The sequence below is a fragment of the Adiantum capillus-veneris genome, chromosome 7, assembly GCF_014529385.1.
Source record: "Adiantum capillus-veneris isolate H3 chromosome 7, ASM1452938v2, whole genome shotgun sequence".
NCBI lineage: Eukaryota > Viridiplantae > Streptophyta > Polypodiopsida > Polypodiales > Pteridaceae > Adiantum > Adiantum capillus-veneris.
The window spans coordinates 96,379,590-96,407,237 of NC_140937.1; the positions used below are offsets into that span (position 1 = coordinate 96,379,590).

Below are 27,648 nucleotides of genomic sequence, written 5' to 3' on the forward strand. Positions count from 1 at the left end.
GAACAATATAGCATGTCAAAATGTCAATAAGTCTCCCTCTCTCTCTCTCTCTCTCTCTCTCCCCCCCCCCCCCCCCCCCCCCCCTCCATGCATGTACCGCATCATGTATCTACGTGTTGTGTATGTAGTACAATAAATATGTTGGAACCTGGCCTAGACCATGGACTCTAAAGTCTTAAGGCCGGAAGCCTGGAACTGCAAACCTAGAATACAAATCTTTGCAAACATGGGCCTTGGAGAAGGAGGTCATGCAATGAGAGGCAGGGCCGCAATGGTGGACAATTCATACTTAGTACTTAGGACCTCAACTTGCAGTCCAAAATCCATACATAAAAAAGAGCTAGAGGCTTGCAGGAGCTTTGCAATCAATAGACTCTAGAATCACAAGCCGCCTAGGGGAGGGGAGCTTGTAGCTCGTGGGAAAGCACTATGCGAGTTTGGAGGTGGTCAACGAGAGAGAAAATTGAGCTTCTTCTAGTGCCCACAACTCGTGAGCGTGCAAGTCTTGGAACCTCAGCCCTCGCCTATTAAAACTTCAAAGCTTAGAAGTTAGAAGTTAGACTCGACTCTCCGATTGTTGAAACTTCAAACTGGAAATGTTAGCGATTCAAGTTCGTAGGCCTACCCATTCGCCTATTAAAAATTTCTCTATATTGAACTATATGGCAAGTTGCAACTTACAAAGAGCATACCTTAACTTTTAAGGTGCATGCTTGAATAAAAAATTGAGCCTTCACAATTAGACTCTAGAATCCACATTCCAACTTCCAGGTTCCACAAAATTCCAAAAGTCCACAGTCCAAGCATTGTCATGATTAATCTCTTTAAGGCACTTTGAGAGGTTGTCCTTCCCTAGTGTGGCTTTGCCAAAATAAGCCCTTCCTTGGGGCATGGCCAATCGAGCAACCTGCTCATCCTTAAGAGGGCTCTATAAATTTTCCTAGTGTGTGCAAGGCTAGAAACAAAGGAAGGGTGGAAATTTTCGGTGTTGAGAGTCGTAGGGCTCGATCTAGACTATTGGCTTAAAACATGGAAAAACTTGGAAACCCCTTTTCAAATTGAAGCCTTGTGTGGAAACAACCAATGAGAATCAAGTAGTGTGAACATGTAGATCTCTAAGGATGGTGTGTCCTTCATGAATAGTAGCCACTGAGAATCAATCGTCTTTTGGTGATCGTCATGATTAAAAATATGACATTTATAGTTTGAGTAGGAGAGGGTGTAGACATATCTTCGAAATAAATACTTGTTTGGACCTTGACAATCCAAAGCACACCTCAAGTTTCAACCATCCCTTATAAAGTGCCCTTTCTTCTACTTTGGTCTTTTGGGATACGTCCAAAGGCCTCTAAGATGCATGGCAAACCACCCCTTCAAAATGCTTTGGCCTACATTTGCACATATCAAACCAACTCAAGGTCCTAACATTTGATTTTTGGCTTACACTGGGCCTTAGTACACTCTTCCAACTCTTGGGAGCACTTGTGGACCATTGGATTGAGTTTGTGAACAATTGAGGACCATTGGAGTAATGTTGACAAACAAGGCCACATCATACTTTTTAGTGGAGTGTTTAAGAGAGGCATTAGGAGACATTATCTCTCTTCATATTATTCAGTATTTAAGAGGGGCCTTGTCTAGGCAACTTTGACCATTCACTTTGCTTGGCAAATGGATAGTGTCCTTCGTAAATTCAAAATAACGAGACAAGGACTCTCTTATGCCATGCCCTCAAGTCTCTATTCCTCTCTCTCTCTCTCTCTCTAACACACACACACACACACACACCACACACGTGGATGTAATTTACCTCTTGGAGGAGATTAGATGTTAATCGACCTTTGGCGGGCCATTGTAAGCTCTCATCATGTTTGATTGAGATGTATCAAATGGACAAAAAAGTTCAATCCACATAATGCATCAAGTATGGAAAAAGCTTAAATCTAGATCCTAATTCAATGAAAAACCTACAACTACCAGCTCAATAGGTAAGAAAGCTTATGCTACCTCCATGAAAGACCAAAATTAGTAGACTTGTTGGTTTAAAAGCTTTTTCTTTTGCTTTAACCCTTAGTGGATTCAAGAGTTGAAGAACCGAATACATGTGTAATGCAACTAATTTGTAGGAATGTCTCAACAAGACGACAAAGAGGTAAGCTATGTAATTGTTGGTAGAACTTTCATTAGGGAGGATTTCTATTTTCTTTGGTTTGTTGAAACTTAGTGGATGCAAGAATTGAAGAACCTAACTCATTTGGGAAGGAGCAAATTTGGGATATGATGGTCATCGACAATGTGACGTAACCTAAAAACACTTGGAAGAGGTAAGCTATGGAGTCATGGACTGTGAACATTACAGAGTGGAAGAACGATTCATGATTCATGAAGTCTTTACTCCTCCAAGCTGAGTTATGTGACATGGCCTATGAAGAATGACATTGAACATTACAAAAAGTGGAAGAATGATTCATGAATCACGACCCCTCCAAGTTTGGAAAAGGTAGTGGTTTTTAGAAGACTCCAAACGAGCAGATGACTTCAGCAATTATATGTGTACACGGTACGGGAATGTTAGGTCCATAGAAAAGGATAGGGAACGCAAGCTTAATGACATGATCATGCACAGTGGTCCCTTTTGTAGGCCGCAATGCGCATGTGCAAAGTGCCGGGGAAGGCTGCAAGGCGAGAGTTCCATTTGAACAGCTAGTGAGCCCACCGTGCCCATGGTGTACGTGCCCCACTGGAGAGCAGGCGACCGACTCCCGCCCACCGCAGGATCTGGATTCCTTTGCCCTCCCCTATACATTCTCCCTTCGTCCCCTTCCCAGCTCGCTCTTCCTCCTTGCCGTCCTCCTACCCGGCGTGTTTTGCGTGGTTGCCTCTCCCTCTTCCTCCTCCTCCTCCTCTCCTAGTACGTCCCCGTTCAATCTTCCCGTAAGAGGAGGGAGAGAGAGAGAGAGAGTGAGAGAAGAGAGGGTGTGAGGCACACATAGCTCTACCACTTCGGCAGCAACGAGAACCAGGGCCAGTAAATCAGCGTTCGTCCCTCGTCTTTTTCTGCACAATCTCTCTTCCTGTTTGCAATTGGGCGATCCACCAGGTTAAGTGCAGCTGTGCGTGTACATTCTTCTCTCTTGGGCGCTATTGTACTACAGGCAAGCTTCTGATTCTTCAACGAATCTGGCACATTTTCCTGATCAGTGATCGATCTCACGGAAACTGCAGCACAGATTGGACAAGACTCCCTTTGCCCTTCTTTACCGAGTTACAGAGTTCCGTTTGCCTCTATTACGACTTGCAAGTAGCAAGGAAAGCATTGATATTTTGGAGTCCGTTTACTAGTTTCCAAACCCCTGCTTATCAGGGCTTGTAAAGAAACTACATTTTGACATTGCGACCTAGCGCAGTCAATTATCTGCATTGTTCATTGTGCCGTTCACTAGATCGTCCCTTGGTTGCAGGCCATCTAAATTCTAAATTCTTCTTGTCATCCTGAATGCATATAACAAGCAGCCTGCAATGCACCAGAAGTATTGTGCTCCCAGCAAGTATCCTGTCCTTTCATTTCATTCAGATCCTGCCATTCTTTCCGGGTTATCCGCCCTTAAGACTTTCTTCTTTTCATACGAGGCCTGGAAGTATCCTTGTAATTGATATAAAATGAGTAAGACCATGGAAAGATCAGAAAATCTTCGGACAAGGGTCGGCAAATATGAACTTGGCCGTGTGCTCGGTGAAGGAACCTTTGCAAAGGTTAAGTTCGGGAGGAACATTGAAACTGGGCAAAGTGTGGCCATCAAGATCCTCGACAAAGAGAAGATTTTCAAGGACAAGCTAGTGGATCAGGTGAGAGGTCCTTGGTGTTTGTTATGTAATCGCTGTTTTGGAAATGTTGCTTTTGGCAAGTTCTTTGCATGACCAAACCTTATTCCTCACATAGAATTAGAAATCTCATGGCGGTTTGATCTGATGACATGCCAAGTCAAGCTCCTTTCTGGCTACGTGGGCCACTACTGAGATTTCATTGCTTGTATTATCACTGTGCCGCCTTTCATTTGACTACTACGTTAGCACCTTTGCCTGCAGATATTGTTGTGTTACTTGACTTGTTTGGTTTGTGCATGCTGCTGCATGTAATGAATATCACATGTTGAGCAAAGCAAGGTGATTATTTGATCTCGAATTCAAGATTTTTAGCTGACATTTTAATTTCTGTCTACTTGAAGATTAAGCGTGAAATTTCGACGATGAAACTAGTGAAGCATCCAAATGTTGTACAGTTATACGAGGTACTTCGTTTATTTTGAGTTCATCAGTATTTTCTGGCATTTAATTTTGCCTTAGCTTATAAATCCATTGCCGATAGGCGAACTGCTTAAGTTGGAGTCGCAGGAACACACATTCATTTCCCTTTTTCCCCATTCCGTTTGTTTTAACTGCATGAGGTGGTAAGATGTTTGGCTGATTGCTTTCTTGATTGTTATCTGTGCAGATAATGGCAAGCAAGTCAAAAATTTATTTTGTTCTTGAGTATGTTTCCGGAGGGGAGTTGTTCAACAGAATTGTAAGTTTTGTGTAGTAGCGTTTCTGTTGTAGCTATTGTTCGGCTATCGATGTTTTTTGAGTTCATTATCGATGCTTCCACAGGCAGAAAAAAGAAGGTTAAAAGAGGATGAAGCTCGGAAATATTTTCAACAGTTGATAAATGCTGTAGATTTCTGCCACAGCCATGGCGTGTACCATAGGGATTTGAAGGTGGGGTGTTGCCAGTTTCTTTTCTTTGAAATCTCATTTCAACTAATTTTTTGTTGTCCTTATGACAGCCAGAAAACCTTCTGCTTGATGCTCAACTCAATCTTAAAGTTTCAGATTTTGGGCTAAGTGCGCTTCCTCAACAGTTGAGGGTGAGTAAAACAGTCCTCTACCATCAGGCTGTGCGTACAAAGTGTGCTATGTTTTTGGGAGTTATCAAGATGTTGGGTACTTTTGAGTGAGAGACCACCTCATTGAGTATGGTTAGTGTTGGAAGAGTTTACTACTCGAGGGTAACTTTTAACTTTACCTTACAGGAAGATGGACTTTTACATACTACTTGTGGAACTCCAAACTACGTTGCCCCAGAGGTGCAAAATTTTGTACCTGAAATATGCACTAGTTCTAGATTGTGAGCAATTTGACATTTAATGTCTGTTATGGTGCACTTTTTCATTGCATCGTGCAGGTCATTGTTCACAAGGGCTATGATGGTGCCAAAGCAGATCTATGGTCATGTGGAGTCATTTTGTTTGTTCTGATGGCAGGGTACCTGCCCTTCGACGATTCTAATCTTATGAACTTGTACAGGAAGGTTGGCCATATTGACTCATTGTTGGCTCAACTTGTGTTTTTGCTGCGTCTTCACTGCAAAGATTTGCAGTGACTTGGATTTCATGTGTATGATGTTTGTGTGACTATTGGTCACACAAACTCCATAGAATTGCAGAACCCAATTATACACTTGTGCACGTGTATGCACAAACATATAGATGCACACCTCATGCACGCGCGCGCGCACACACACACACACACACACACACCCCCCCCCCCCCCCCCCCCCCCCCCCCCCCCCCCACCCCTAGAGTCTCATGATTCAATTTTGATTATATCTTACTTCCTTGGACTGCAGATACACAGGGCAGATTTGAGGTTTCCTCCATGGTTTTCTTCTGGTGCACGCAAGCTAATAACTCGCATTTTGAATCCAAACCCTAAACTTGTGAGTCGTTTTTTCTCTTTTGATTCATTTAATCAAGCACAGTTGTTTTTATTATCATAGTGATATTTATGATCATGTTCTTTCTCTTACGACTATGAATTTAGCCACTTTTGGGTGTGTATTTTGAAGCATATTTTATTCTCAATGTTAGCCCTTTTTTGTTGTGATTGGCATTAATTACGTGCTCCTGTTTATCATTACCACCTCGAGGATGTTGGCGTGGTGCGTGCATGGAGAAGAGAGGGAGAGAAAGGAGAGCAAATAAGTGTGGGTGCTTGCAATCACCGCAGTAGGGTGTAGAGCTCACTTATTTTCTTGTTGAGATAATGAAAGCATAATTAGAACTTATTGTGTAGAGATTTGTTCCGGCCTTTGGCCATAGTGGCGGGCCAAAGGCACAAGTGGCCTTCAATGCCAACAACCTCCGACTCTAAGGCCGATGTACCTTCAAGCAAGTGTATAGAGGTTTGTTCGGGCCTCCGGCCATAGTGGTTGGCCAAAGGCATAGGTGGCCTTTAATTTCAACAACCTCCGACGTTAAGGTCAATGTGCCTTTAAGCAAGGTATGGACATACAATAAGGTATGTAGAGTTGAATCTCTACCCAATGCCCATAAGCACTCATTAGCATGCTAACTTCTTGTAGGGTACACCTTTGGTGAGTAAATGGGTTCTTGTGTGTGCGAATCTCGACAAGCTAGCTATACTTGTCCTCAAGCACCTCGCAAATGAAGTGATACCTCACAGCAATGTGCTTCCATCTTGGCATGGAACACTCGATTTTGTGCTAGCCTGATGTTCCCCCAAGGCACTATTTTGCAAGCTCTTTGTGACAAAGTTGGACACTCCAAGCGAGAAATCAATAGCAACACACGATCAAAAACTTCAAAATCACTGAACTTTGTGTGTGAGAGAGAGAGAGAGAGAGAGAGAGAGAGAGAGAGAGAGAGAGAGAGAGAGAGAGAGAGAGAGAGAGAGAGAGAGAGAGAGAGAGAGAGAGAGAGAGAGAGAGAGAGAGAAATGAAATGAAATGAAATGTTATATTAACGTCTTCAAAAGGCCATAGTGACCTATGAGACCAGAAAGTGACAATGTGGTGGATCTGATACAAAGTCAGAGTAACAAAATAACCTAACAACAGTACAAAACAAAGATATATACTATGGGATCCTAGATTGGTCGATGTGAGCTAAGCAAAAAACTAAGCAAAAATGGGCGGCTTGTTGGGATAGCTGAATCACAAAAGATCTAGCATCGGTCGTTGGCGAATCTCATCAATTTCCTCCATGGTTAGTAGTCTGACCTGGCGTCGTGCATGCCTGGCCAGCGTGCTCCGAATCTTTTGATGTAGCCTCCGTCGATGCTGTGTAGTCCTTCGCAGTCGTGGGCGCCAGGATTTCCCTAGTTCAATCGCTCGGTCGATCAGTGTGCCTCTGGTGTGAGACGAGGGGGAGCTCTGCTGTGGGAGTGGCTCTTGCGGTGCTGTGGGAGTGGCTCTTGCGGCTGTCCTGTGTCTGCTCTGAAGGAGTCTGTGATCCGTCTTTGAGACTGGCTAGCCTCGCCATTCATCAGGCTCTCTCTGTGTCTGCGCAGCTCGATTAAGAACAAACCAAGGCATCTCTGATCTTCGTATCCCATTACTCTTGAGAGTGGTCCAAAACCCTCTCTGAACAGGCAATGGAAGAGAGAGAGAGAGAGAGAGAGAGAGAGAGAGAGAGAGAGAGAGAGCACGAGAGAGTTCCGCGCCCAGTTGCATTGGCCCCAAAGATTGGTGCCCCTTTCGGTATTTCTTTATTTATTGATCTCAACAAGGTACGGCTCCTTAGGGACCTCTCCTCTCAGACTCTGTCCATATGCTTCGCAGAGTGAGGCCCCAAGGGCTCTTATAAACAGTAAAAGGGTGCCCAAAAGTAGAGCCCCAAAAGCAGTACTTGAAAAACTTCAAGTTCTAAAAGCATCCTAGGCCCAAAAGCTAGCGCTCAAGGCAACCATCGCAAATCATGCAAATCCGTACAGTGACACGTCAGTAGTGAGCGGAAAACGCGGGTTGTCCGTACAGTGTTGCCACGTCAACATCTTTGCACAATTTTCTTGTCCTTTTGTCCCTTGGGCCCCTTCGGATGGGGTACAAGCTTCAAACTCTTAAATTTTAGGCCCCTCAAAAGGTTATGCAAATTGATAAAACTTTATTTACATCCTTCTCTAGGGGCTGGACCTCCTATTGTCCGGAGTCCGTCTAGATGGTCATGCCACGTCATCACTTTGTGACACTCTTAGCCTTGCTTTTTAACAAACAAAAGCTCATAGCTATTAGGATTATTAAAAGCCCCAAAGAGTCATATGCTTAAAACCGCCTAATGTCACGTCATTAGCTTGCAAATCATGGCACGTTTATCGAGCAAGTGCGACCAAAGTTTGATTTGCTTTTTTGGTGGTAGACTCGGTTGGCCCTGTCTCTGTCTCTCTCTCTCTCTCCTTTCTTTCCTAGTCTAGAGTCATGCCACATCATCCAAGTTGTGACATATTTGTTAAAGTTTTGGCATCTCAAGTGAACTGCCCAATGTGATCCCATTATTTAGGTTGGCTTTTAGGTATTTATTTTACTTATTTGTCAACGTCTTGGGCAAGGTTGATTGGTTCAGAAGACTCTCTCTCTCTCTCTCTCTCGTGCTCACTACCCTTGGTCTTTACGCTTCCGCATCGTCGACTTTGACATTGTATCAGAGCAAGTATAACCGGCCTGTACACAATAAAGGGCGGTACGAAATCTACAACCTGTTAATTACACACAGAGTACTGATGGAAAAGAGAGAGAGACTCAACACTTGTGTCCAGCAACTAGAATGTCACTGAGCACACGAAACCGACACCATGTAGGCCCCAAAGACTGGTGCCCCTTTCGGTATTTCTTTATTCAATTTAAGGTAGACGATTTGAGCGCTTAGTACAAGCTTTCACAAAGCTGTCCAAACCTGGCAAGGGCTGAAAACGCAGGTTTCCTACCTGATTTTGGAAGCCTAATGGCGCAAAAACCCCTGTACCTGTCCAGGGTGGATTCCCTCCCTATCTGGAAGCTTTTTGGTGTGCTGTCACAGAAATTAACCGTGCTATAATTCTTTGTTTTTCATTGCCGGGTGCCCAAAAGCTTGTACACGCATCCCAAGGCTCTCACGAGGCTCCCCTGGTGTTCCCTTGCAGTTTAGGTGCGAAACCCTAAACCTGCAGAAAAACACAGCAGGCTGTAACTCCCAAAAGTCCTCGTGCCCTAAATACCCCTGACAATGGCAACATCCCGTCCAGGTGCTGCTAGAACTGCCTCCGCTTGTGGCCTCATTCTGTCGGGAGTAATTTGGGTGAAATGAAGTTGGCCTTGGCTCCCCCGTCAAAGAAGATGAGGGCTTCCTGATCTCGTACTTTGCCCCATGCGCGGCAAAGTTCTGTGCTTTTGTCCATTTTTGATTCGGGTCGGTCCCCATACAGTTTGGTACCAATCTTGCTTTCATCTTTCTTTTTATGCCACGTTCTTCAGTTGCTCTGGAACTCTTTGGCCTATCTTCTGATTGTCCTCGCTGTGCCTTTTTGGGGCACCTTGCATAATATATCCTTGTTCTCCGCAGTCAAAGTACTTTCCCTCCTTGAGATAGTATGTTTTGTGTTCCTCGGTCAATCGGGGTCGTGCATCCTTCTTTTTTGAAACTTCCTCTTTTTTCTATTATTTGAATTCTGTCTGGTCCTTGGTGTCGAAACTTGATCTGTGTGGTAAATCAGGTTACCCGAATGCATAGGAAATCCCCGCTTAGCATGCCCCATCAATTGTTGTATGGACTCGGACTTGTGCTCAAGGCAGTAATCTCGGAACTCTTTGGGAAGTCCACAACAAAACCGCTCATTTGCTGCTTATAAGTGACCTTCTTGAAAGAAGTGGCCGGTAGAAAAGCATCCCAAAATCTCTCACAATAAGCATCCAAAGTGTCAGCCTTGGTTATCCGAAGATGGTTCCAACCGGTCATCACATCTCGTTCGTACTCCTGAGTCAGCCAAGAATAAATAAAGAGCCGTTTGAATTTTAACCACTTGGTAGGGGCTTCTTTCCATAAAAGAAGAGTGGACCACCATGTTCGTGCATTTCCTTTTAAGAATGATGCTGTCCTCCTGATTTTGAAGTGCTTTGAGTAGCGCCCTCCAGAGAATGCTATGTCAAGCTGCTGAATAAAGGCGAAAGCCTTGGGAGCGTCTCGGAATCTTGAAAAGGATTCAAACTTAATCAACTGTCCACCTTCCTTAAGTTCCTTGGTCTTTTTGCCCCTTGTCCTCGAGAAAATCATATTGATTGGCTTTGTAAAAGTGTTTCTTCTTTGAATAAAACATGTGGTCATTGCAGTCCGAACTCTTAGAGGAGGATGAATCCTCAATAGAGCTATCAGAAAGAGGTCGGGATCTGCTCTTCGTTGCCCTCTTCTTGTTCTTTCCAAAACTTTGATTCTTTCTTCGTTTCTTTCCCTTTCTGTCCTCTTCGCTCGAATAGGAAGAGGAAGAGCTGTTTGAACTGTCAGAAGAGGATGAATTGGACAGTCCTTCGAAGCGTACATGCTTCTTCTCTTTTCTTGTACTTGCAAAAGAAGATTGACGGCCCAAATAACCGGGGTAGTTAGTCCCTTGTTGCGTTTCTTTGATGGTTTCTTCGCCCCCAAAAGTTGGTTGACTCGTCTTTCGACAACGTCGCCCAGTTCTTCTTCAGTAAACATCCTTGGGGTAGGAGGTTTCTTGAGGACTCGTTTTATTGGTGAGTCGATGGCTTTCTGCCAATGCGCATTGCGTGTGCACTTCGTCAATCGCATGCCGGGTCAAAAATTTCACATACTGTGGATCTTTTGCAAACTGGAGCATCTGCTTTGCGCACTCATCAACCTGTTGTTGATGTTGCATCTCCATTAGCTGATACTCCGTAGGCCAAGGTAGCCCGTATTCGTGATCTGCTAATCCATTCGGATTTTCCGTGCTGCCTCCCGTTCCCGAGGTGGCAGGAGGAGTCGTCTGATTCTTGCTAGAATCCACGTGTGTCGTGAGGAAAGGGATCGGATTTCCCCATAGAAGAGAAATCGACTGAGCTCTGATACCACTGTAACAAACTTGGACACCCCAAGTGGCACGTGACACATCCAACCCTATGTGTCTGTGGACAAGCTACAGCATGATCAGGGTTCAGTCCGTTTAGTCAGTCTAGATTAGCAGTGATCTGGCACTTTTGTGAGTCTATTCGTAGACTGTGCATGCCTAGTCACTTAGCATAGATGCATATCCTCCGGTTGCACCCAACATGATCATCAGTATTCCCTTCAGAGTCCATCAGATTCAGTCAGGGGAATTTTCCAGTGCATTTAGCCTATTTTCCTATTTTTGTTTATTTTCACTTATTATTTTTAAGTGACTTTAAGTAGGTAGTGCAATTTTGCTAAGTTAATATATAAGCAAACCCAAGTTAGCACTTTCTGGCAGAAGAGGTAGCAGGAGCTTCCTGCTCAACAGGCAACTTCTCAGCAGTTCCCCCTCAGCACCCTAGCATTTTTTGGATCGCCACCCTCTAGCCATCCTTGGCGTTTTCCCCCACAGATCATCGCCATCAAGCACCCCTTTCCTGACGTTTTTCCCTAGGACCAGCAACCCGACACCCCTCACAAGCCCTAGCGTTTTTCAGCCAAAAACGCTGCAGCTCATTGGCGTTTTTCAGCACATAGCAACAAAAACGCAGATTTTCAGCAGGAACAGAAACGCAGATTTCAGCAGATAGAAACGCAACAGATTCAGCCTAAGTGGTTGCAGCAGTTCCCCCATTTTCAGCCCATGAAAACGCAGCCAAAACAGTCATTTTCAGCCACCGAAACAGTCCCGAAATTCAGCAGTTAGAAGATCTCAGATTTCAGCCATCAAGTCGTCGTCGTCATCACTGTCGTCGTCATCGGCATAGTCCCAAGTTGCATTAGTCCCTTGCATACGCATTGTACCACTTTGTGCAATCAATAAGTAGACCACTCTCGCCGACGAGAGTGGGGCCTTCGGAGGAGGGTTTTACAACCTCTCGGGTGTCGTATCTCTTTTCTCTCCTTCTCTTAGTCTCATTCACTTGCACGCACAATATCCACCCACTTTGTTCGTGATCATAGCACTCTCCATAAAGACAGAAGGCTCTCTCCTTCCCTAAGAACTAAAAGGAACTTTGAGCAAATAAAGATCACTAATCTTGAGAAAATACAACATTCATTCCGCTGCACCTTACATTGGTATTAGAGCTTTGGCAGTGTTCTGTATCACTGAAGGAAAGAACCACAAGAACCACAAGAAATTTTTTTGGCTTGTTGAGATCGCACGAACCCAAGTTTAATTTTTTTGCTTGTTGAGATCGCACGAACCCAAGTTTACTTGGGCGTGTCGATTTTTAATCGTGTTTTGTTGAAGAGTGACAGGAATCCTAAGAAAGAAGGGCTTGTCCAACCTCCCCTCGTGTCTCTTTTCACTCATTGAGAGCAGACCGTGCACTTAGCGGCCGGCCAATCGACGCGAGGTGGGAAAAAGCAACCTTGGTGTGAGCGCAAGGCCGGAAAGGGGTGCGCGCGCAGAAAGGAGTAGAACTCGGGTGAAGAGAAGATCCTTCTCAAACGCGGTTTGCAAGCGAAAGAAAACCTCAAGAACCTCAAGAACCAAGACCCTCAAGAACCCAAGTTTCTCGTGAACTTAAGAACCCAAGACCACAAGAACCCACAAGAACTCACGACTTCAGAATGGTCATCACTCAAAGCGGAATGGATACTTTGCTTGGAGGTGATGAGCATGAGAGAGGCGAAGAAGAATTTTCCCCACCAGGAGGTTTTTCTAACCCTTCCCCATCTACGACAAGGATTGCACTAACTCCTATGGAGACTTTCGACAAGAGGATGATGGACAGGAAGTTAGAAAGCGAAGAAAGAATCGCAGCCATCGAGCGGAAGTACCAAGAAAGAATGGCAACCATAGCGCGTGAGAGCGAGCAAGCACGGTTGGAAACCAAAGCAAGAGAAGCAGAATTTGATCGCGAGAAACACAACAAAGAGTTTTGGCGACTCTATTCTCAAGTTCAGGCACAGATGCAAGAGATTTGGGGAAAGGAGACTCTCTCAGTCTCTTCTTCTCCAAAGCATGACACACAGGATTTGCATGATTGTGTGAAGCATGATGATGATTTGATTGACAATGATTTGCATGATGATTTGAATGACAATGATAAGTATGATGATTTGGATGCCAATGATTTGCATAATGATTTGGATGACAATGACAAGCATGATGATTTGCATGATCAAGATGTGATTTCTCACAAGCATGAGGAGTGGCATGAAGATGACGTGATTGTTCACAAGGATGATGTATTAGTGGATGCTTTTTCTAGCGAAGCTAACCTTGTTGTAGATTCGATCAATTACAAAGAACCGATCTTGGCTTTCGAGTCGAGGTCCAAAGAACCCCCACAGGACGATTCGATCATTCAAGAAGAACCGATCTTGGCTCTCGAGCCTAGGTCCACAGAACCCTCACAGGAAGTATTATCTGTTCGCATGATTGATACGCACGCATTGTTTGAATGTTTCATTCGTGACGGTTTCCTGTATTTTAGTCAACATCGTTATGTGATCCCTTTTCCTAGGCATGATATATTGTATGTTGAGCACGTTTCTCTCATGGATGAGCACGAATGTATGCAGATTTTTCATGAAAAGCTGAAAGGTATGTATTCAAGGAAGTCACATTCCCTGTCTCTTCCTTGGCATGACACAGTGGTAGAAAGAGCACATGATAGTATGAGCACCAAGCATGGGTATTTCCATTGTGAATTGCCACAGTTGATTGCTCTAGATCAAAAGAGGAAGATTCGATCTCATTGTTTGCGTATATGTGGTGAACGGGTTGTCACTCCGTCTCTATGTTCACCTACATTGCATACACAATCTTTAGAGAAGACAAGATTTTTTCCCTTCACTTCACATGGAATGGGTATGTTCATGGTTTTGTGTTGGAAATGGTTTCTGGAATTTTCAGCCATGGAGATTCTTGAAGACAAAAGAAGCAGGTCTCTAGACGAAGTTGAAGCATCGAAGGAGCCATAGAAGACTTTGTGTCGCTTTCGGCGCGGCCCAAAGAAGCAAGCGTTGCAGACCTTTATGAAGTTCAAGTACCGCAGGACCCACACATCGGAGTGGGCCGGCGAAGAGTCCCTTCCAGGATTCCGGATATTGTTGGCGATCTCCCTCGACGCCATACAATTTGGTACCAGTACCTCACTTTGAAAAGGAGGGGATGTCATGTGACACATCCAACCCTATGTGTCCGTGGACAAGCTACAGCATGATCAGGGTTCAGTCCGTTCAATCAGTCTAGATTAGCAGCGATCTGGCACTTTTGTGAGTCTATTCGTAGACCGTGCATGCCTAGTCACTTAGCATAGATGCATATCCTCCGGTTGCACCCAACATGATCATCAGTATTCCCTTCAGAGTCCATCAGATTCAGTCAGGGAAATTTTCTAGTGCATTTAGCCTATTTTCCTATTTTTGTTTATTTTCACTTATTATTTTTAAGTGACTTTCCAACAAAAGTAGGTAGGGCAATTTTGCTAAGTTAATATATAAGCAAACCCAAGTTAGCACTTTTTGGCAGAAGAGGCAGCAGGAGGTTCCCGCTCAACAGGCAACTTCTCAGCAGTACCCCCTCAGCACCCTAGCTTTTTCTGGATCGCCACCCTCTAGCCATCCTTGGCGTTTTCCCCCACAGACCATCGCCATCAAGCACCCCTTTCTTGGCGTTTTTCCCTAGGACCGGCAACCCGACACCCCTCACAAGTCATCAGCTACGCAAGTGAGGGTCCAGCTATATTTTTAATTCCTTTATGTCTTTTGGGCCCCATCAGACGGGGTCCTATAAGTTGGTAGGATTTCTTCTTCTGTTGTTGCTTGTTCTTCTTAGGGTTTAGGCCCCTCAGTCGTGATATGAAGGTTGGTTCTGCTCTTCACTGACTTGACCCGTCAGCAGTTTGTGACATCCGTGCCCAGAGAGATTGGCCCCAGAGACTGGCGCCCCTTTTGGTATTTCTTTTTGTATTAATGCTTGAGCAAAGTACATTTGCCCTTGGATCTCCTCTGCTCACCGCCTCGTCAGCACAGATTGAGCCAGAGAGAGCCCTAGGAACTTACTTAAAGGCCCTTGGCCTTGGGGAAAAGCAGTACATGAAAATCCTTCAACTCAAAAGCACTTGGCTCCCAAAAGCAGTCAGCGCAAAAAACGGGATTCCGTAGAGCGTACCACAGCACACCCAACGCAATATGCGGAAATCTGTACGGCCAGCCACGTCAGCACCTCACCGTGAATTGCGGAAATTCTGTACAGTCAGCCGCGTGTATCTTTTTATGCCCTAGTGTCCGTAGGGCCTGTCGGCATATGCCCTATAAGTTGGGGACACTTATGGACATGCCACATCATCAGTTTTGTGACACAATGCTCCACCACATGTGGGCAAACGCTAAGCATTAGGAAGAGTCATGAGGGAGAGAGAGCTCCTCTTTAAGAACTCATGCGTCACTTTTTGGTGGTTGATAACAAAAAAAGTCAAATGATTAGCCTCGCCAATTTGATCGTAATCAATGTCCAAAACTTTTAAGAAAGATAGGTGGAATGAAATTCTTAGTTGCTCTTTGGTTGAAGAAAAGTGCTTTGGTGCCTTGAATTTTTCCATAAGCTCGGGATAATTCTTTGGATGCATCTAGTATGGTGAGTGCACAAATGTCTGGAACCACTCCCACCATTGTTTTTGCCTTTTTGGCGGGAGCTTTCTCCGAAACTTTTTTATCTGCTTTGTGTCCTACCGGAAAACATTCAAAAGTCTTGCCTTCTTGCTAAAGAGAGTCTCGTTGTCTCCTAGTGAGTCATGGTTGTAGAGGTTGTCTTTTGAGGTTTATCTAGAAGTGGGTCGATGTCGAGTATTATTTTTATCCACAGGATTGTGGAGTTTGTCAGGTGCAAAGACAAGACTCCCCTTCATTAGTTTATATACAATAGTTGCATGGTACAAAAGCTCTTGCATACACAGAATAAAAACGTGTTTTATATGTTAGGATACAATAAGGCCGTGCTCCTGCCTGTATATGCTTATACATAGAGACGAAGGGCCCTTACACCCAGCAGTTTTAGGCTCTCTTAATTCTCGAGTTCAGACAAATTACTTGACATTAGGAAGGTGTATCTTGATATGTATACCGATCGGTTGGTTTTCCCCTCAGTTTTGTGCTTCCTAGAGATCTTGAGGGGTTTTTCCACCATTAGTTGTATCTTGTCATGTGGCTCATGATATATTTTTTAATTGGCAAAGTCTGCCCCTTTGTTATATTAGTAATATCGAAGCCCTATATATATATATATATAGATAGATAGATAGATAGATAGATAGATAGATAGATAGATAGATAGAGAGAGAGAGAGAGAGAGAGAGAGAGAGAGAGAGAGAGAGAGAGAGAGAGAGAGAGAGAGAGAGAGAGAGAGAGATTTTTTAATCTAGAGAATGACGATTCCTCAAATAAAGCAAGACCCTTGGTTCAAGAAAGGCTACACATTACCTAAGTTTGTCGAGGAGAAAAGCAATAGCTTGGAGGACGTCAATGCAGTCTTTGATGAAACAAGCGTATGTCTTAGCCAGGAACAATATTTCCAGTGCATGACTGCAGAATGTCAGCATTAACAATGATTGTGATTTTGATGTCGAAATTGTAGGAGGAGCATCTTGTAGCAAAGATACAGGAGCAGAAGGCATCCAAACCAGCTTTTTTTAATGCATTCGAGCTGATTTCTTTATCAAAGGGCCTCAATCTCTCTGGTTTGTTTGAGAAGAACCAGGTACTTTAACCTGTGATGGGAAATGATTTATGCCGCTTAACTTAAGTCATGCTTATGCCTTGTTAATTTGGAATTCTCTGCAGGAAGTGAAGCAGGAATTGCACTTCACATCAAAGCATCCAGCTCCTGAGATCATCTCGAAAATGGAGGAGACAGCAAAGCCTCTTGGTTTCAATGTACAGAGACAAGACTACAAGGTGGCATTCACTTTGCAATACTGATTTGATTTGGCAAAACCAGCAGTCAAATAATGTTGGCCTTTATTGAAATTGTTTTCTGGATTGGTGGGTTTGGTATCAGATGAGGTTGCATGGTGCTGAGACTGGACGCAAAGGGCACCTATCTGTAGCTACTGAGGTGAGTTAAGCTGAAGATATGATGGGCGCTTTAAATTCAAATGTTTTATAGCTGATGCACTTAATTTGTGTCTTGCTGTGTGTATATGAATAATGTGGGGTGATCCGGTAGCTTCGGGAGGTGCTGTGTTGGGATTGCGAGTGGAGATGCCTCTCTCCTCCCCTCATCTTGTCCTTTCGTATGTCTTGCCTTTTTTAGGTTGGAGCTGCTTTTTGCTACAACCCTGTTGGTTGATGCTGGGTCTCACTTCGTTGACTGAGTCTCTCAGTTTGTGTTGCTGCCGGTGAATCTTTAGGCAAAGCTATGAGGTCACAGGTGTTTTGGTCTTCTTCGACAGCCTTTTTGGTGGTTCAAAATCTGATGATATGCTGAAGATGTGATCGTGAGGTTGTGATCTGGGCGGGTTGGATTGACCTTTGGTCACAGAAAGGAGGAGGCTGATGTATATGCTGAAGATGTGATCTGGGCAGGTTGGATTGACCTTTTGGTCACAGAAAGGAGGAGGCTGATGGTGTGGACATTGCTGCATGTTGAAGGTGTGCTGCTGAGGTTGGGATCTAGGGCTTGACAGACTGACCTTTTGGTCCTATAGTGGAGGAGGCCGATGTTGTGGACTGTGTTGCATGGTTTTTGTTGTTAGGGCTTGAAGGTGTTGAGGTACTTGCTTCTAATAGCTAGCTGAAGGACCACACAAGGGACACTTTACTTCACTTGAGAGAACTAAACTGAACTGAAAGAAATAGAGAGACACAAGAGAGAGAGAGAGAGAGAAGAGACGACACTGAATGTCGGGTCCCAAACCCTCAAGGGCCCCCTTGCTCTGTTTCCAGAGCAAGTACTTTCTTTATTCTTGCACAATGCTGATACACTGTCTAAATGCTGAGATGCTGATGCTAATCGGTACTGATGCTGGATATTGGTACTGATGCTACTGTTCAACACTGATGGGTATTGCTGGGGACCATGTCGACGACAATGATGTCAATGACGAGGTACTGGGGGCCTATGTCGATGATGAGGTACTGATGGGTCTGTCGACGACGATGAAGACGACGATGAGGTACAGATGGTTCTATGTTGACGATGACGGGGTATCGTTGGATCTGTGTCAACGACGATGATGTCGATGACGAGGTATTGATGAGGTCTATGTCGACGACGGTTCTGTGTCGACGATGATGGCGGTGACGACGACGATGACGAGGTTCTGTGGATCCTTATGCCGAGCCAAGGCACAAGGGGTGCTAGGTGCCTGGGGTATTGTGTCGACAACGGTGAAAACGACGACGACGCTAAGGGTGAATGCCCAAATCTGTTAGCGATGTCGATGGCTAAGGTCTACAACCATGATGAGGCTAGGGCTGAAGTCTATTGTCGCTTCTAAGCTGAGAACGTTGGCTGTCTTGGCTGAAAACGCTGATCATGCTGGGCTGAAAATGCTGATTGTCACAAAATGACGTGGCAACCTTGCTGGATAGAGACACACACACACATACACACACACACACACATAGTGACCCTGCGGGAGAAATGCCGTGTGGTAGCAATACGGACCCCCACAAAACGCGTTTGGCAAGCTCACGTGGCAAACTGTACGAAATCCCGCTTTTTGCGTTGGCTGATTCGTGGCAGCTTGCACGGATTTCCACAATTTGCGTTGGTGCTTTTGCTTGCAGATTTTGGGACCGGTTGTTTTTTGGGACTCTTTGCTTTTGAGTTAGAAGGTTTTGGACCGGGTTTGCTTTTGAGTTCAACTGCTTTTGTCATCCCTTGTAAGAATAAAAGGAGCCCAAGTCCCTCACTCTTCAGAGCATCTGGACGCGGAGTGTGAGAGCCGAGGATCCACGGGAGTTGTACTTTGATCAAGCATTAATATAAAAGAAATACCGAAAGGGGCACTAGTCTTTGGGGCCAATATCTCCGGGCAAATTAAACTGTGATTTTAAAGTTGTGAAGTATTTTAAGTGATTCTTTAGTGTGTCATGTTCGATTCCCGACTTGGGGTGCCCAAGCTTGCGATAGTGGTATAAAAGCATCAGGCTTGTGCTTTTCTCAAAGCATACCGATCCTATCACTTGGGCACTTTGAAAATTGTTTTTGAAGAATCTGAGTCCCGACCCCGGACTTATTAGCCACTCCTACCCTTACTTTATCGCGCATCGGGCTTGCACCCCATCTTCATCTTTTTGGCTTACAGGGCATAAGCCAAAAGATCCAAATTACACATGGGATCAAACGATGAATCTTGTAAGAATCAGACGAATCCTCCCGATACTTTTGAAATGGGAGGGGGCATAGAAAATTCGAATGGATTAGCAGATCACGAATACGGACCACCTCGGCCTATGCAGCATCAATTAATGGAGATGCAACGTCAACAGCAAGTTGACGAGTGCGCAAAGCAAATGCTCAAGTTTGCAAAGGATCCACAATATGCAAATTTTTTGACCCGGCACCAGATTGACGAGGTGCACACTTACTGGCAGAAAGCTATCGATACCCCAATCAAGTTAGCCCTCAAGCAACCTCTTGTTCCACGGATGTTTATTGAAGATGAACTCGAGGATGTTCCAACTATTGGGGTCAAAAGAGAAGCAACGGAAGAAACGTAACAAGGGAACTGACTTCTCCGGTTATTTGGGCCAAAAATCCTCTTTTGAAAACGCGAGAAAACAGAAGAAGCGCGTACGCTTCGAAGGATTGCCCAGTTCGTCCTCATCTTCTTCTGACAGCTCGGACAACTCATCTTTTGACTTGAGTGATGAGGACAAAAACGACAAGAAATGACGGAAAGATCGTATGTTTTATGCAAAAAGGAAGCATTTTTACAGAGCCAATTAGTATGATTTTCTCGACGATAAGGGAAAAAAGGCCAAAGAATTCAAAGAGAGAGGAGAGGCAGTAAAGTTTGAGTACTTTTCCGGGTTTCGAGATGCTCCCAGGGCTTTAGCCTTTATCCAACAGTTTGATATAGCATTTTCTGGAGGCCACTATACAGAGCACTCCAAGATCAGACGGGCAACATCCTTTCTCAAAGGCAATGCACGGACATGGTGGTCCACTCTTTTGTTAAGGAAACAAGCACCGACAAAGTGGTTGAAATGCAAGAAACTCTTTATTTCTTCATGGCTCGCACAAGAATACGAACGAGATGTGATTACTGATTGGAACCATGTTCGGATGGTCAAGACAGAATCTTTGGATTCTTACTGTGAGAGATTTTGAGATACTTTTCTACCTGCTTCATCCTTTAAGAAGGTTAGTTTTAAGGAGCAGATTGAGCGGTTTTGTTGTGGACTTCCCAAAGAAATTTGAGACTACTGTCTTGAAAGGAAGTCCGAGTCCATACAACAGTTGATGGGACATGCGAAGCGGGGATTTGCTATACATTCGGGTAACTTTACTTTCCCATCATATGAACGTGCAACGAGTCATAACAGAACAAACGACAGAGAGACGAGCTCCAGTGATAGAAGACCAGAGAGATGAAATATAGAGAGATGAATATTTCAAAGCTGGAAAGTGTTTTGAATGTGGAGAACAAGGACATATCGCTACACAGTGCCCCAAAAAGGCACAAGAATCAGGATGACTGACAAATTGAAAGGACAGTAGGACAAGGCCATACTCGTTCCAGAACAAATTTTAATATAGAAAATAATGGATGAACTAGCATTGTTTTGCTTTATGAATTCATGAAATGAAAGATGATTTTGAATTTTGATTAAAACTAATGTTTTATGAAAGAACCTGCTATTTGTGAATAGGTAACAGGATTCAAAATGAGACGATGATGATTTTGGACCAGCGATAGCTTCCGAATGAACCTGATAATTGAATCACGACCGATTCAATGGAACTGTCGTGCGCGCATCAAGAGTTCCTGCGGGATGAGATGACCACACAACTGGAACTCAATGATTGGACCACTTTGTTCAGTATGAACTTATTGATGGATTGGGATCCCCGGAAATGATTACTTGCACACGACAGTGCTTGAGGCGATTGATTACTTGCACACGACAGTGCTTGAGTGGAAAATCTCTATAGACATGCTCACAATAAGGATTAGTTAATTCGACATCAATGAGGTCCGAGACGGATCTAGATGCGATTACTAAATACGTTGTTGGCAGTCATGGTCTGAGATTTGGGATGAATTTTTCTGTGATTGATTTGATATGTCATGTGATGACATGTGATGTGATCTGAGGTGACTGTCGTCTTTATACAAGTGCTGGATTTGTGTCGTCTAGTGTGTCGGTACTTAGAGTTAGTGACTACTGAATTGGTTTATGGCTTATGTCTGATTTTGCAGGCGTAATCGAGGGTGATTACAATTCTTTCAAGAGGGGGGTATGTCACAAAATAATGATGTGGCAACCCTGCCTGGACACACACACACACACACACACACACACACACACACACACACACACACACACACACACAGTCGGTGACCCTGCGGCAGAAATGCCATGTGGCAACATTATGGACCCTTGCAAAACACGCTGGCAGGCTGTACGGAATCCCGCTTTTTGTGTTGACTGACGATGTGGCAGCCTGTACGGATTTCCGCGATTTGCGTTGGTGCTTTTGCTGGCAGATTTTAGGAACAATTGCTTTTTGGGGCTCTTTGCTTTTGAGTTAGAATCTTTTGGACCAATTTGCTTTTGAGTTTAACTGCTTTTGGGGCTCTGCTTTTGGCATCCCTTGTAAGAATAAAAGGAGCCCAAGGCCCTCACTCTTCAGAGCATCTAGACGCAGAGTCTGAGAGCCGAGGACGTGCGGGGGTTGTACTTTGATCAAGCATTAATATAAAAGAAATACCAAAAGGGGCTCCAGTTTTTGGGGCCAATACCTCTGGGCATGGAACTACGGCGGGCCGTGTCGACCAAATTGAACTGTGATTTTAAAGTTGTGAAGTATTTTAAGTGATTCGTTGTGTCCAATTCCCAACTTGGGGTGCCCAAGCCTGTGACACTGATCATCAAGGCTGAAAACGCTGATGGAGAGGAGGCTGGAAACGCTGGCTGATTTGGTCCTGCAAACGTTGATCTGTAGGTCCTTTCTCTTCTGCCTTCAACTAGCGCCCAATGGGTTTCTTTTATAGGTCCTATAGCCATTTGCCCTACCTACATTCCAACAAGGGTAAATGAAAAGTCACTTATTAATATAACGCCTGCTAAGAGGTGGTTCATGCGCAATAAATGCCCAAGTGCTAAAATGCGGTCCTGTGCAAGAGAGGGTATGCAACTTTTACCGGCATGGACATGCACGTCCTGCTAGAGTCTCACAAAAGGTACCAGACTTAGTCCTAAGCTAATGACTCATGCTAGACTATAGCAGAAGCATGCCCATGTAGGGCAAGTGAAGTGCGCACTTGACATCCCCCCCTGTTAAAGATGAGGCACGACTGTTGAACGTCTATCTTTGGATTCTTTCTGTACTTCTGATCCTGACTGCTCTGATGCTTGTGGATGCATAATCAATGAAGATTCTTCCGAACGGGTGGATAGTGCGGATGTAGGTCTGGTGCGATGTAAACACCGACCACACGAGCTACTAGGTAGGCTTACTAGTGTCGCAGAATACCAGCCTTGGTGTTGACTCTGCCTTGCAAGTACGACCACTCAAATAGTCATGTCGTGAAAACATTGCGGATAGTCATGTCGTGAAAACATTGCGGATGAAGGTGAAAGGTAAGGGTGCTCGGAGGTAATTTCAAGGGTTTCTTGTCGACGGAAGTGGATGGATGCTACATGCGAATGCAAATGCAAATGTAGAAGAGGGTTAGGGATCCTATCTCCAACTCCTTCTATATCCACATACGAGGCAAGTAGACCCTGGTACTCAAAGTCTGGTTTTCGTGCATCCGATGTCGATCTTCCTTCAAAGACATGGCAATGACAACGAGAGCTAATAAGTCCATGATCGAGACTGGAAGATTATTTTAGGAAAAAAAACTTGAAGAGGTTCTTGGGGTTCTTGGTTCTGCTTGGGTTCTTGATGGTTCTTGGGTTCTTGGTGGTTCTTCCCTTGAGTTCGCGAAGCTGAAGCACACACAGAGCTTTGATACCAATGTCAGGTGCTGCGAAAGTGTTTAAGGATTTAGCTCGAATCTAGTACTCCACCCAAACACAAGGGACACTTTATTTCACTTGAAAGAATCGAACTGAAAGAAAGAGAGAGACACGAGAGAGAGAGAAAAGAGACGACACTGAATGTCGGATCCCAAATCCTCAAGGGTCCCCTTGCTCTGTTGCCGGAGCAAGTACTTTCTTTATTCTTGCACAATGCTGATACAATGTCTAATTGTTGAGATGTTGATGCTAATGGGCACTAGTGCTACTGATGCTGGGTAGTGGTACTGATGCTACTGGTGCTCGATACTATTGGGTATTGTAGGGTGCTGAGGTATTGCGAGGTAGTAGGTGCTGAGGTACTGCGGGTGTCACAAGACGGGCACCACGTGCCAATAGAAAAGAGCAGACTGAACAAACTTTTAGCACTTCAATAACAACTGAACTGAGAGAGAGGACGACACGCGACACGGAGTGGCGGAATTCCACCTCAGAGAGTATTGGCCCCAAACCTTGGCGCCCCTTTCGGTATTTCTTTATATTGCATTAACACAGTACAAGCCGGTACCCTAGACTCTGCACCTTCTCCAGGAAGCATGCCAGAGAATGAGCCCATGGCCTCATTTAAAGGCCCTAGGCCCAAAAGCAATTTACATGAAAAGCCTTCAAACTCAAAAGCGTATGGTCCAAAAGCAATGCCCAAAAATTTGGCATCGCTTTTTGCGGAAATCCGTACACCTGCCACGTCAGCACTGTCAGCGCGTTTTGTGGCAATCTGCCACGTCAGCGCGTCAACAATCAACGGAAAATCCGGGCTGTGCGTGTGTGGGTCCTACGGAAATCCTTACAGTTTTGCCACGTCAGTAGTCAACGGAAAATCCGGTGTGTGTGTGTGTGTGGGTGTTGCTTTATTTATATGCCTTTGTGTCACTTGGGTCCTATCGGACGGAGTCCCATAAGTTGGTAGGACTTCTTCTTCTGTTGCTTGTTCTTCTTAGGGTTTAGGCCCCTCGACCGTGATCTGAAGGTTGGCTCTGTTCTTCACTGACTTGACACGTCAGCAGTTTGTGACATCCCCCCTTCTTGAAAGAAAGTAATCGTCCGCAATTACAGCATATCTGCAAAACAACTCTAGTTAGCTCAAAAATTTCCGAGGGTCATTCCGAGGGACAATCAATTTGCTCTTTTTGTTAAGGAGTTGGCTTCTCCTTTCGGCACTTTTGATCAAGGAGTTGGCTTCTCCTTTCGGCTCTTTCGATCAAGTAGTTGGCTTCTCCTTTCGTCTAGATCGAAACTCTTGATATTTTGGCGTAGTAAAATTAGCCATCACACCCAGACCGCAGTGATCTTCCACAGGTGTCTTGATGCACTAAAATTACATACGCAGGCAATCTCATCCAATTGGGAATATTCAGTGGTTGGCACATCACAATGCAACACGAATGCTCATATATGCATGTTACATACACAACAAACAGTGCCGCTGAGCACTCCCCCGAGACAAACGGTCTGTGCTGCGAAGCTACTCAACGACTACCTCGTCACTCCCCCTGCAAATAACCTAAAAAGGTCCAGGCCATGAGCTGTACAACCAACGCTCCCCTCCTCAGACCGCAACCTGCATCGCTTGGAGGTTCAAGCATACAACCAAACTCTCCCCAGACATCCCATCTGCGTCGTTCCAAGGTTCAAACAATACCAAAACATCATTTCTCACTACTCCACCCAGGAGTAAAATCAGCATCATTGAAACCAGTATTAAAACCAGAGTCAAACAATTCAAATCGGCACCAAGACAGGTTTAAAACTGATAGCATCCATTTCAAACAAATTTCAAACAATACTTTCTCAAACAATGTTAAAAAGTATCTAATTGTAAAACAATTAGAGAGCTCATTCAGGGCTTTGTTCGGACAACCGAACTTTGAGGATGGCTGGCTTGCCCTTGTGTGTCACGGTGATGGTTCGGTTCCGAACCTGGAGAGTCGCATCATTCTTGTCGTGCCAAGGCATGCCCAAGAGAACGTCGCAATTGCCCAACTTCATAATGTGGAAATCAGCTTTTCCATGGTAATCTTGGATAGTCACTGGAAGAGCACCAACGAGCGGTACCACTTTCTGAGTTTGCCTCGTGGCTAGCTCAGCTTCAATTTCTCCACCCTCAACATCATAATCAAAGTGCATCTGCTTCAAGAATTCTGGATGGATGAAGTTCTCCGTAGCTCCGGTGTTAAAGAAAATAACGGCTTTGAAGCCATTGACTTTGCCATATACTCGACACAATTCATTTCTACTCTCAAGGCGTATGCCATAGATATAAGGGACTAGTCCAATAGCGGGTCTAGCTCTCTTGGCTGGCGGTTGCCCTGAGGATCGTTCTTTTGTGGGAGTAGAAGGTTGCTCTGAAGACGCCGAGGTTGTCTTAGGACATGTAGTAAATGTATGTCCTGTTTGAAAACATCCAAAGCATCGGCCTTCTTGTAAAAGGGTTTCTCGTTGACATTGTGTCAGACGAGGCCTTTGAGGTTGGGTGTCACGAGGCTCTCGAGCATTTGTTCGTTGTTGTCGAGAGTTGTGGTTAGTGGTCGGAGGTTCTTCAATGGTAAGCTCCAACTTTCCCTTCATGAGCTTGTAGCCGACTGCGACATGGTCCATAAGCTCTTGCATGGTAGAGACTTGCTTGGAGAGACAATATTCTTGCAATGGGGATGGTAGTCCAATGGTGTAGTGCTCGCACTGGTCCTCCAAGGAAATGAACTTAAAGAAGGACACCGGAAGGTACACGTCCAGAAACCTTTGGTTATAGTCGTCCATGGTTTCGGTGGCAAGCATTTTCAAGTTGCCCCACTCTGCCAAAAAACGGACTTCAACATAGAAGTCATGTAACTACGTGAAAAAACTGTCTTGAAAGCTTGCTAGGTCCTTGGAAGATGCGGTTGTGTCGCAATTGAACTCCACCATTGCATAGCATTATCTTTAAGAAATCCCGTTGCTCGAGAAATCTTGGATTCTTCTGTATAGTTCCCCACAGCATAGACGTTGTCGAATTGCTGCCATGCTTTCTTGCGATCTTTCACCCCGGAAAAAGTGAAAAATTTGACTGTCGTGCCGCCATCTTTGAAATCTTTGGGTTGGCTAGGTGCATATCCTGGGTATGGATAATAAGGGTATCCATATGGGCTCCAACCATTGTAGCCTGGTGGCGGTGGTGGGGGCAACGGTGGTGGCAAAGGCGGTTGCATTGGATCAGGGTGAGATGGCTGCACCATATTCTTGAAGACTCCCCCGATTGGAATAGACGACTGTGAAGGTTGCTGGTTGGAAGCCCTCGTACTTTCTGGTCCCGGAGGAGGAGGTACCGCCCGAGGCATCGGAGGGGGTAACATGTAATTCAAATATTGTTGAAACTTTGCAGCATTGGAAGATTCTGCTGAGGATGCCATGAAAGAATGTCGTGAAGCTCGTCGAGAAGAAACTGCAAATATTCTGTTGAATCCAGAACTCCATGTCTTGGGGTTCTTTATGGCTTATGCCCTGTAAGATAGAGCGATGAAGATCGGGAGCGCGCCTGATGCGCGATGAAGTAAGGGTGGGAGTGCCTAATAAGTTCGGGGTTGGGAACCGAAGATACTTCGAATAAAATTCCAGAAGTCTCTGGTTTGCTCTGTCTGCTCTTTTGTAGGACCGGTATGCTTTCAAAAAAGCACACGTCAGCAATTTGTGACAGCGGGGTACTGCTCGGTTTTATGTCGACGACGATGATGTCGATGATGATGATGTGGACGACGAGATACTGATGGGTCTATGTCGACGACAAGGTACCGATGATTCTATGTCGACGACGACGACGGGGTACTGCTGGATTTGTGTCGACGACGAGGTACTAATGAGGTTTATGTCAACGATGATGATGACCTTATGCTGAGCCAAGGCACAAGGGGTACTAGGTGCTGGGGTATTGTGTTGACGACGACGACGACAACAATGCTAAGGCTGAATGTCGGAATCTACTAGTGATGTCGATGGCTAAGATCTGTAACCATGACGAGGCTAGGGCTGAAGTCCGCTGGCGCTTCTAAGCTGAGAACGCTAGCTGTCTTGGCTGAAAACATTGATGGAGAGGAGGTTGGAAACGCTGGCTGATCTTGTCGTGCAAACGTCGATCTGTAGGTCCCTCCTTTGCTGCCTCTTCTGCCTTCAACTAGCGTCCAATGGGTTTCTTTTATAGGTCCTTTAGCCATTTGCCCTACCTACATGCCAACAAGGGTAAATAAAAAATCACTTATTAATAAAATGCTTGCTAAGAGGTGGTTCACGTGCAGTAAATGCCTAAGTGCTAAAATGCGGTCCTATGCAAGAGAGGTATGCAACTGTCTTCGTAGAAGCTCACACACTCTGCAATGCCACTGTCAAACTCTGAACCTATGTCCAAAAGGACTCATCGAGCACCAATAGGTGTATGTATTTAGTGGGCTCCGTCTGTAAGTGGTGCATCAATCTCCACTTCGGGTCCATGATTGTCTGAAGAAGTGGATCCCTCAAT

At 44.8% G+C, this 27,648-nt stretch overlaps 1 protein-coding gene across 2 annotated transcripts in view; it reads left to right on the top strand.

Annotated features, from left to right (window-relative positions):
- Positions 1–3,230: 3,230 nt before the first annotated feature.
- The window catches only part of LOC147454265 (CBL-interacting protein kinase 32-like), a 44,394-nt gene continuing 19,976 nt past the window's right edge, over positions 3,231–27,648 (top strand). The window contains exons 1-12 of one of the 2 annotated variants that reach the window (XM_086516296.1): positions 3,231–3,846; positions 4,227–4,289; positions 4,493–4,564; positions 4,648–4,755; positions 4,824–4,904; positions 5,070–5,123; positions 5,222–5,347; positions 5,666–5,755; positions 16,331–16,453; positions 16,543–16,665; positions 16,749–16,862; positions 16,966–17,022. In XM_086516296.1, coding sequence (XP_086372422.1) covers positions 3,661–3,846; positions 4,227–4,289; positions 4,493–4,564; positions 4,648–4,755; positions 4,824–4,904; positions 5,070–5,123; positions 5,222–5,347; positions 5,666–5,755; positions 16,331–16,453; positions 16,543–16,665; positions 16,749–16,862; positions 16,966–17,022 — 1,197 coding nt within the window. In that variant the 5' untranslated portion in view covers positions 3,231–3,660. The remainder of the gene's footprint in view (positions 3,847–4,226; positions 4,290–4,492; positions 4,565–4,647; positions 4,756–4,823; positions 4,905–5,069; positions 5,124–5,221; positions 5,348–5,665; positions 5,756–16,330; positions 16,454–16,542; positions 16,666–16,748; positions 16,863–16,965; positions 17,023–27,648) is intronic. The other variant, XM_086516297.1, reaches the window with a different exon arrangement.